The sequence below is a fragment of the Teleopsis dalmanni genome, chromosome 1 (assembly GCF_002237135.1).
Source record: "Teleopsis dalmanni isolate 2A chromosome 1, ASM223713v2, whole genome shotgun sequence".
NCBI classification, from domain to species: Eukaryota; Metazoa; Arthropoda; class Insecta; order Diptera; family Diopsidae; genus Teleopsis; species Teleopsis dalmanni.
This window is the reverse complement of record NC_051846.1, coordinates 180307218-180318103: the sequence shown is the minus strand read 5'-3', so window position 1 is coordinate 180318103 and position 10886 is coordinate 180307218. Positions and strand designations below refer to the sequence as shown.

Here is a 10886-nt window from a genome sequence, read left to right as displayed (position 1 = left end):
GAGAAAAAGAAAAAGAAAGAGAACTCTATTTGGAAAGGATACCAGGACTCTCACAATCTAAAATGCTTGAAAGATTGCATATCATAATCAAAAAACAACCTAAGAATTATTACAGGATTATTGACCGCTCACTGTAGATTGAATAATCACCTATCGAAGTTAGGAATTCAATCTAACTCAGACTGCAGATACCGTAGAGAAGAGAGAGAAACTACATACCATGTGCTTGGGGAGTGCGCGGCACTGATGCACAAGCAGAAGAAACATCTAGGAGGTTATATCATGGATCATAAAGATTCAAGACTAGGAAAGGTAGGCATTATACTGTCTTTCATTAAAGAAACCGGATTTGGGGAAATACTCTAACCCGAATAAGGGACACAATAGATCTTTTAGGTCGCAATGCAAAATCCTTTCTTTTCTTTTCTAATAATAACAATAATATATCCAACTGATCATTTTACATTATTTTTAGCTTGCTAAGAAGGGCATTAATGTGATTCTCATAAGTCGTTCACTATCTAAATTAGAAGCTGTAGCTAAAGAATTAAGTAAGTACATTATTCGTAAATCACTTTTCGTAAATCCAAAATATAGCTTTTCATATTTTCAGCTGATGCTTATAAAGTTCAAATAAAAATCATCGACATTGATTTCAAAGATGGTCCCCAAATATATCAGAAAATTGAAAAGAATATTACAGGTCTTGATATTGGCGTACTTGTTAATAATGTTGGCATCAGTTATTTATATCCAGAATTTTTTATCGAGTATATTACTCGTTACCCACAATTCTTACGTGATATTATATCAGTCAATATACATTCAGTTACTAATATGTGTGGTCTAGTGCTTCCCAATATGATTGCGAAGAAAAAAGGTGTTATCATTAACGTATCATCCTTTTTTGCAGTAATAGCCTCTCCTTTATTAAGTGTGTATAGCGGCACAAAGGTAAGTATAAATCAATAATATATGTATAAAAAACGGAATATTATTCCTCATAACTAATATATATAATATCGGCATTAGTCGTATACCTACATTCGTACTCTCTTCTACAGGCATTTGTGGATAAATTCAGTGAAGACTTACAAACAGAATATCAGAGTCAAGGAATTATAGTGCAAAGTTTACGACCGAGTTTTGTCATAACAAATATGACGCATAATCTCAAGCTTAACTTATTCGCTCCATCCGCAGAAGTATATGTAGATTCTGCTTTGAAAACTGTTGGTATTGCTGGTAAAACGAATGGTTACTTTCCACATGCATTATTGGCACTTTTTGCTTATTTGAGCGGTAATTATATCACTAAAATTGTGCATTTCAAAGAATTTTTAAGAATAAAATCTCTTCTGTCTAAATCAGAAAAAGAGATATAATTCCGTAATTTCGTAAGAAAACCACTGCATTATTTAAATGATGTGCACCTTTTGATAACTTCTGTTTTTTTGTTAATATTTAAAATTCATATATTATTTATAACATATAATAATATTGATGCAGATAATAGATAAATTTGCTGTGAATAACATATATATATATAATAATATATAATAACATATATAACATATATATATATGTATTAGGTCCTTATATAATTTATAATATAAAGACCAAATATGTCTATTTTGAATTGATCGGTGACGGTAACTACATAAACGACTAATCTAGAGAAAATTTCAATGTGATAATCGTATAAATATCAAAATTGAACTTTATACTTCTCGACCAACTAGTGATTATTTTTTTTACAATATAATGAAATTATTATAAATATGTATGCTTTTATAACCATAATCATTTTCATAGAAATTAAATGGTATTTAAATAAACATTAAGAGTACATTGAATTCAAAATATATTTTAGAAGATATCTTAGTATAAAAGTATCTATTAGAAATATCGCAAATAACAAGATAATTATTAAATGATTAAAGGATTTGCTTTTGCGATCTATACCGACGGAATCTTTTCTGCTGATTAGTACCATAATAACATAATGATTAGTAAATCAGACCATCATTTAGATTTTTTTACAGACAGATATTTTTGCTATCCTTAGGGTATGTGCTCTTGCTCCAAAAAAGAAAGAAAGAAAGGAATGGTAAGAAAGGAAAATATAAAAAACATAAAAAGTAAGATAAGATAGAAAATAAGAAAATATTCAATGCAAACGATCATTATCAAAGGCTGACGATCTTTATGTTAAGTGTTTGAAAACATTGGATGGAATAATCTATTACGCGCTGCTACAGTCTGGTGCAATGCTTAATTTTATTGCTCACTAATCAATCACTTAAGCGAAACAAATCAAGGTATCGAGCAGAATTGGCCAACAGAAAAGGATTAGTGTTCCATCATAGTAATGCTGGGTAACAGACATATATGATGGCTCGTGACAAATTAACAGAACATGGTGAGGAGACCATGGTATATTCATCCACTGTATATCACCGACTAACAGTTGTTTTTGTTCTTTTCAATACCACCGAATATAATGCAGAATATACACCAACTAACTGTATTACGAATATATTGAAATATTAATACATACTAAAATACTAGTATGTTTCCTTCTACTGCAGCATAAGTATTACAAGAAATGTATATAATTATTATAATGAAAATAACAAAACAATAATTAAGAATAAAATAAAATAAAACAAGAAATACAAAAATCAAAAATTAATTAAATTAAATTTTAATTTTTAATATTCCATAAAAAAGTTCTATACATAGGCAAATAAATAGCCACTGATTAAGAATAGTTTCCGAATCTGTGAATGCATGCGTTTTAAAATTAATATGAATACTCACTCGTTAGTGCAAAAATCTATGATTCATTTTTTAGAAGAAGTGTTGTATTACAGTAACAATTTTTTGCGTTTGAAACTATCTAAAAAAAAAAAACAAGATATAGAATCGTTGCTTTAATAATTGTTAAGATAAATCTGTAAAATACGAGTAATTAAAGGTAACTTTTCTTGCTTTTTTTTTTAGTTTATTAAATATAAAACTGAATACAAAAAAAAATATGTAAATATAATTAAATATAAAAACTATTGCAATTATATTGTACTTTAATGTATTATTATATTATTAATTATTCTTATTTTTTATGTCAACAATTAACCAGAAAACTAATTCCGGAAGATGTATTTAATTTAGTAGTTGCTTAAACCACACAGAAGTAACAGAGAAATATTAAGCTCTGTATTCGGATATTTCTGGCGACGTTTTAAGAACTGTGTGCATTAAGCGTATAAATCTAAACATGGCACTGGATAGTTCTATTTTGATCACTATTTGTGTGGGCATTGTCTGCGTACAAATTGTACGTCGAGTTTTGCCATGGCTGTATCTGAATATCTTTGGTCCCGTTCTTTTTGGACCAAGGATCGATTTACGCCGGTTTGGAGCTTGGGCTGGTATATTTCAAATTTTTCTAAAGCCATTTGTAATTGTTGGTTAAGTGATATCCGCTAAGATCATTGCTTTAGATGGTATTTCAAGAAATTTAACAATACAAACATATTTAGAATAAATGCATTTGGTTTCCTGAACCGAAAATTAAAAGTAAATTATTAATTGCAGTTGTAACGGGTGCCACCGATGGAACTGGAAAAAGCTACGCCAAAGCGGTGAGCTTAAGGATAAATTAAAACATTACTACAACTTAAAATATTGAACTTCCACAATATGTGTCCAGATGCAGTGCATCTAAGCTTATCATTATGATAATAATACACTTACATCCAACATCATACATCATTTTATTTTATTTTCAGCTTGCTAAGAAGGGCATTAATGTAATTCTCATAAGTCGTTCACTATCTAAATTAGAAGCTGTAGCTAAAGAATTAAGTAAGTACATTATTCATAAATTACTTTTCGTAAATCCAAAATATAGCTTTTCATATTTTCAGCTAATGCTTATAAGGTTCAAATAAAAATCATTGAAATTGATTTCACTGATGGTCCCCAAATATATCACACAGTACAAAAGAATATTGAAGGTCTCGATATTGGAGTACTTGTTAATAATGTTACCACGAGTTATGCACATCCCGAATTCTTTCTCGAACACATCACTCAGCATCCCAAATTTTTACGTGATGTTATATCAGTCAATATACATTCGGTTACTCATATGTGCGCTCTAATACTACCCCATATGATCGCCAAGAAAAAAGGTGTCATCATTAATTTGTCATCAACTGCTGCAGTTATACCCAGCCCTTTACTTAGTTTATATGGCGGCACAAAAGTTAATATAAATGGAAATTATATGTAATTGTCATTAATATATATTCATATATATTTCTAATGCAGGCGTTTGTTGATAAATTCAGCAAAGACTTACAAACAGAATATCAGAGTCAAGGTATTACAGTACAAAGTGTTCGACCAGACTTTTTAATAACGCATATGGCGAAACTTCGGAAGACTACACATCTCCCTTTATCAGCAGATTGGTACGTATCATCTGCTTTGAAAACAGTTGGCATTGCTGGACAAACGACTGGGGACTCTCTACATGCAATACGTCTGTTGCGCTTTCAATTCCTGAATGCTATAGTCGGTAATCAGATCGTTAGAAATATTATTTTTAATATCAATTTTTGTATACGTATTATCGGTTTGATGATGCGCAGATAAAATTAATTAAATTAAAACGTATCCAAAAATAATTTAATTGTATAAATTATATGGAAAACTTCGTTTTATGGTACATTACTATACATAACATTTAAGCTACAAAACTAATTCCTTTCACATTATATATAATTTTTCTTTTCGGAAGAACAGTTCCATGATTAACTCAATTAAAAACTTTTAAGAAATTTCAGTCATTTAAATAAATTCTGTACCTTTTATAAAATATATCATTCAGCATGGATATTGATAATAATGGTTAATGGTTTAATAATGGTTTACATTAGAACATTTTCTGATATAATTGAATTTAATTTAATTTCGAGGTAGTACTTTTTTTTACTAATAAACATTATCACAATTACGCAAAAAATAATATCGTTTAAGTACCAACCATAAATGGATTATATAATTATAGTATGTAAAATATTACATATATTAATGAACGCACACTAATCCACAGCCAGAAACTTACTTCCAATGGGTTTTTAAAAAATTTCAGTAATTTAAAAAATTTTTATCTTATTCCCCATTATACCCATATGATGAAATTTTTATAAGTATACAGTTCTTTGATTTATTCTGTTGGAAAGGCGGCATCGATTACTCAACCTTTCCCTGGCTACATATGCTTATATGTATTTGAGGCTTATCACCTTTTATATACGCACAATTTTTGGTATTACAGATTTTACAAGTATTACAGATTTCCCCATTCGATTTTATATAAATAAGACACTTTTCATTAAAGGAAAACGCATATATAAACCACAAATATCAGACACATCTGTGCAGTCTCTGTCTCTTATGTTCAGATTTTTTCGAGTTAGTAAAACTGGGCACTTTTACTCTTTGTTAGCTGAAGGGTTTCTACAGAGTCCCTCCCTTCTCTTTGTCTAATTTATGTATTCCTCACAAGCTTTGCTGATAATTCGATGACTGATATAAGGTCTGCATACCGCCCCGTATGGTTAGTGACTGCTCTGAGATTAGATAGTGCTAAGTGGGACTGGCTGTAAGTTTTCGCGTAAGGCTAGCCGTATGAGGTTCATAAATGCGCTACACACTTTTGTAAAAAAAGATAAATGTCATAAGTGACACTCTATTCCTTCTGCAAGAATACACTAAAAAGAGTCATAATTATATATTGTGACAATTGTGACGTCACGTGAGACTACGTGTCTGACATATTAGTTTTTTAAGTAAATTAGTTGTACTCATTTATTGAAAAGAATCCAAAGAAATTTTACATATACTGTTAATAAATAGTGATTTCTTTGGATAGTTTAAACAGAAAAATTGATTCTGATCTGTATGCGCGGTCAGCTGATATTGACGTATGAAAGAGGAGTTTACACTAAAAAATTAAAATATTAGCTGGTATAATTTTGATAACTTAATATATGCATTAGATTGCCATTCTTAGATTGCCATATCTCTACTTTCATATACCATAATAATATATAAATGTGATGAACGGTAGACACGACATTCAGTAGTCTTCTTCTGCAAAACTAACAGCTTTGACATATGCTGACAATGCTTATTTGCTTAGCAGAACAGAAACCCCAAGAAGACTAATTTGAATATAAAAGCGGAGTAAAACAAAGTTTTAAAAAGCGACTATAATGTCGGGCTGTGATCAGGATCAACTTTTATAAACTCTTATGGTTTTATCAATGTAGAATGTCCGCAATTTGCGGTTAACCTATGCAGCACTGCTACAAAAAGAAGTTAAACCGACGAAAATGTATTAGCAAGCATAAGTAACACAAGCGCTGATTTTAGTCAATGTCTGCCGGTACAGTCAAATAACTCCGAAAACAGAGCTGTGTCCTTTCAACTCAAATATCAAAACTATATTTATTATTATGCGGATAGATATGAAAGAGCTTAAGAAAAATAGACGATCGCGTATAAGTCTCCAATAATAAACATTGCAATATTAAAATACTCTGACCTGAGAAAATGTTTAATAAGAACACGTGGAATCTGACCAATCAACTGCAAGCAATAAATGTAACCAGGAAGCATTACCCATAAGCTTAGAGGCCCTGCTATAATATAGCTAGACAGGTATTGCGATAGACTCCATGGGCAATCGACGACTAGACACCTCAGAAAAAACATGGCATCGAACTACTGGTAAAGAATTTGATGACACTACTAAATGTACTTGCTCAAATAGGAATAAGGAAGCACTTAGCAAGTACAAACACACATTTTTACATAAAGTGATCTTTACAGTCGAAATAAATCATATATACTAATTTTATATGATTGCCTTCTTTGAACTTGCTTCAGTCCCAAATGAGATTCAAACTTATTTCATTATAATCCATAATGATATGGTCTTTCTTTAAATCTTTCTTTAAATATTCGACAAAAGTACTTAAACAAAACGTGAAATAGTGAAAATACTAGCAATTATGAAGGTTTGTCACAGAAGAAAATCATATGATCGTCTGCAAAATACAATACATCAAAGATCAAAGAACGATCGTAAACCTTCCCTCATCGATGATAATTTGATTACCTGCATAACAGGGTTCTTATAGTTCTTTAATGTACGTTTTTATTGTGACTTATGTTTGTAGATATATTATAGATCGTTATAGTCTTGTAATATAAATGTTAATATGAGCTCTTATTCAATTAATTAAAAACTTGTACGTTTACTTTTTGTAGAAAATGATGGATATTAATTTCAAAAACGTTTAAAATCACAGTAACTCTATAAATTACTCCAGTTCATTAATTTTTTATCAACACGCATGAACTAACGAGGAAAGAAAATGGATTTCATTTATTAGTTACTCAACGCACGGAGGCAACGCAGGAAGCAACGCCTTGTTCTTACCTTTACTAGAAGATATAAGGTTTTAACGTATAATTTGATATTGAAACATAAGTGAAAAATTTGAAGAATTTAGGTGTACAAGTGTAAATATGGCTCTAGATTATTCCATTTTAAGCAGTATTTGTGTAGGTATTGTCTGCGTACAAATTATACACATAGTTCTGCCATGGCTGTATGCAAATATCATTGGTCCCACCTTCTTCGGACCGAAGATCAATTTATGCCAGATGGGAGCGTGGGCTGGTATGTTCAACATTTTTTCAAAATTATTTATTAAACTTATTAACCTCATAACTGATTAAATATAACTCTTGTATATATATAACTCTTGTTTGATACCTGATATTAACATAAGTGATAATACATTTTTTTTTCCTATTTTCAACCTATTTAAAACATTTTAAAATATTTTTGCAGTTAATTTGTCATATAATCCAAATATAACACTAAAGCTTAGTTCTTTACTTGCAGTTGTTACGGGTGCCACTGATGGAATTGGAAAGGCGTACGCCAAAGCGGTAAGTTTAAGGATCAATTATTTTTAAAATTATTTCAAAAACTTGATTAGATTACATTTTTGAAATGTGAACAGAATATGCGTTATTTCACTGTTGTAACTTTAATTCTGAGAACTTACTTAAGTATAAATTAAATTATGATTAAAGATTAAGCATTTGCTTAATATCAGCATAAATAAAAGGTTTAAAACATTTATATACACTATTACTTGATAATAGTAAGACATAGACTCTCCTACTTAAGGTATGTTTACAATTCACTAAGAGAGCTAAATTTTATTTTCCTAGCTCGTGTCAATGGCTTTGTGACCAGTATTGAATGGTTATAGTGACAGGTGTCAAATTCTTAAGGGTATCACAATGGCCAGATTCACCAATATATTGAATCATTACAACCTATTGAAGATGCACAACATAAATTCTTGCACATATTGAACGGCGTCAAGAGATCAGCACAGCAATGAAAATAGCTATTCTTCAAGATCTGCAGCAACTACTTCATGTCTTCGGACGGTCCCAGTAACCTAACCTAATCTACTTGATAATCATTCCGACGTTTTCCATTTTTTAGATACTCACGTCTAGTGCATAATTGTGAACGCCAGTTTCTTTTAATTGTCTGACAATAAATAAATGGCACATATATTTTTACTATATGGTATATTTAGTTCAGTATTTTGAACTTCTTGCATAACTACACGTTATAATTACAATAACTTATGATATCATTTTATTATAGTTGCAAAAATAATTTTATAATATAATCGATCGATCAATCAGGAAAATAACGTATTTGTGCAATTAGAAGCAAGATTAACATTGTAATATAATTTACAATTTAAAATCATTTTTCTTTTTTTTCCATAAATATATAAAAAGTAATGGGTCGTATTACGCAGACGATTAAATGATCGGTAATCACTACATTTGTTAAAATCGCCGACATCACTTGATCACCAGCGTGACCACAATAGCACCAGTGAAAGGACTAACCCTTATCATTAGTGCGTTTTAAATTTTATTTTAAGGCACAAATTTGAACAGAAGTTGCTAGTGAAATTAATTAGTGCTTGTGGATGCGCATTGGTCATTTATAATTTTTGTCAATAGTCAATAGTGGATAGTATTACGAAAACATATACGTTGTGCACCGCGCCTTACTGTTTTAGGTCCGAAGCATATATGAAAATAATTATAAACAACGATAATGAGTATGTGAGTAGGTTCGCATGCACCGGATCAGCCATGCAATTTTATGAGCCGAAACCTTATCGTAAAATAAATTGACCCACAATTCAACCTCTGTTCGAAAAATACATGTTGACTGAAAAAAATCGCTAAAAAACAGTATTTTCCTAAACTATTGTAAGCAATTCCTCCCTATACAACAAACCGAAAGCTGCTAATTTCAGGAGCTGATAATCAGAAGTTTCGTCAAATATAAATAAAATAGTAACACCACCTTAACTATCAAAATAAAATATTATACCAATACCGCAACATAAAATTTGTAATTTGTCAATTAATATTTACAAAATCTATATTATTACATTCTACAATTATATCCAACTGCACCTCTTCACATCCATGTGCAATCACAAGCGAAGAGGGCTGCTCTTAGAGTAATTACAAACAGGATGACAGATCTTGAAACCAACAGTAAAAAATCTGTTACTCTGGCTGCACAAATCCCAAAAACTGAAATGCCAACGGACAGTATGATTGTAAGGTATAACTTTACAAAAAACTTCAAAACTGAACTTGGCAACAAAAAGGATTGGGAAGACTTATCCAACACCCAAATAGTAAAAGAAAACATCATAACAAGGTATACAGACGGCTCCCTCACCAATGAAGGAGCTGAAGCTGGTGCTTAAGGACCAGACAAGAGATACTGGGAAGCACTGGGAAATAATGCACCTATCTTTCAAGCGGAAATACACGCGATAGATAAATGCGCCAGTTTCAACCTTGAACGTAACTACCAGAAAATGGTGAAATCGCAATACTGACTGACAGCCAGGCAGCTATAATGGCACCCATGTCCTGTCAGGTATCATCTAAACTGGTATAAGAGTGCATTGACAAGCTGAACATACTCGGCTGGAACAATCACGTGCACCTAATATAGATTCCGGAACATGCTGGTATCCAAGGCAATGAAATGGCGGACAAACTTGCAAGAAGAGGCGCAACCCCAAGAATAATAAGCCCAGAACCATTCTATAGTCTAAGCAAAGGAACTCTATCTATTCTTATGAATGGTGCAGAGAAAAAGAAAAAGAAAGAGAACTCTATTTGGAAAGGATACCAGGACTCTCACAGTCTAAAATGCTTCAAAGATTGCATATCATAATCAAAAAACAACCTAAGAATTATTACAGGATTATTGACCGCTCACTGTAGATTGAATAATCACCTATCGAAGTTAGGAATTCAATCTAACTCAGACTGCAGATACCGTAGAGAAGAGAGAGAAACTACATACCATGTGCTTGGGGAGTGCCCGGCACTGATGCACAAGCAGAAGAAACACCTAGGAGGTTATTTCATGGATCATAAAGATTCAAGACTAGGAAAGGTAGGCATTATACTGTCTTTCATTAAAGAAATCGAATTTGGGGAAATACTCTAACCCGAATAAGGGGCACAATAGATCTTTTAGGTCGCAATGCAAAATCCTTTCTTTTCTTTTCTAATAATAACAATAATATATCCAACTGATCATTTTACATTATTTTTAGCTTGCTAAGAAGGGCATTAATGTGATTCTCATAAGTCGTTCACTATCTAAATTAGAAGCTGTAGCTAAAGAATTAAGTAAGTACATTATTCATAAATTACTT

The 10886-nt window shown here is 31.2% G+C and overlaps 2 protein-coding genes across 2 annotated transcripts in view; both read left to right on the top strand.

Moving 5' to 3' along the window:
- Positions 1 to 1417, top strand: part of LOC119666822 (very-long-chain 3-oxoacyl-CoA reductase-A-like) — a 2312-nt gene extending 895 nt beyond the window's left edge. Inside the window, exons 2-4 of the mRNA XM_038076103.1 lie at positions 476 to 551; positions 614 to 954; positions 1065 to 1417. Of these exons, the coding sequence (XP_037932031.1) occupies positions 476 to 551; positions 614 to 954; positions 1065 to 1385 (738 nt within the window). The 3' untranslated portion in view covers positions 1386 to 1417. The remainder of the gene's footprint in view (positions 1 to 475; positions 552 to 613; positions 955 to 1064) is intronic.
- Positions 1418 to 3186: 1769 nt separating this feature from the next.
- Positions 3187 to 4665, top strand: LOC119666821 (very-long-chain 3-oxoacyl-CoA reductase-like). Its single transcript, XM_038076102.1, has 4 exons — positions 3187 to 3434; positions 3601 to 3870; positions 3933 to 4273; positions 4339 to 4665. Exons 2-4 carry the CDS (start codon positions 3741 to 3743, stop codon positions 4663 to 4665), a joined length of 798 nt encoding a protein of 265 aa, XP_037932030.1. The 5' UTR covers positions 3187 to 3434; positions 3601 to 3740.
- The last annotated feature ends 6221 nt before the right edge of the window (positions 4666 to 10886 follow it).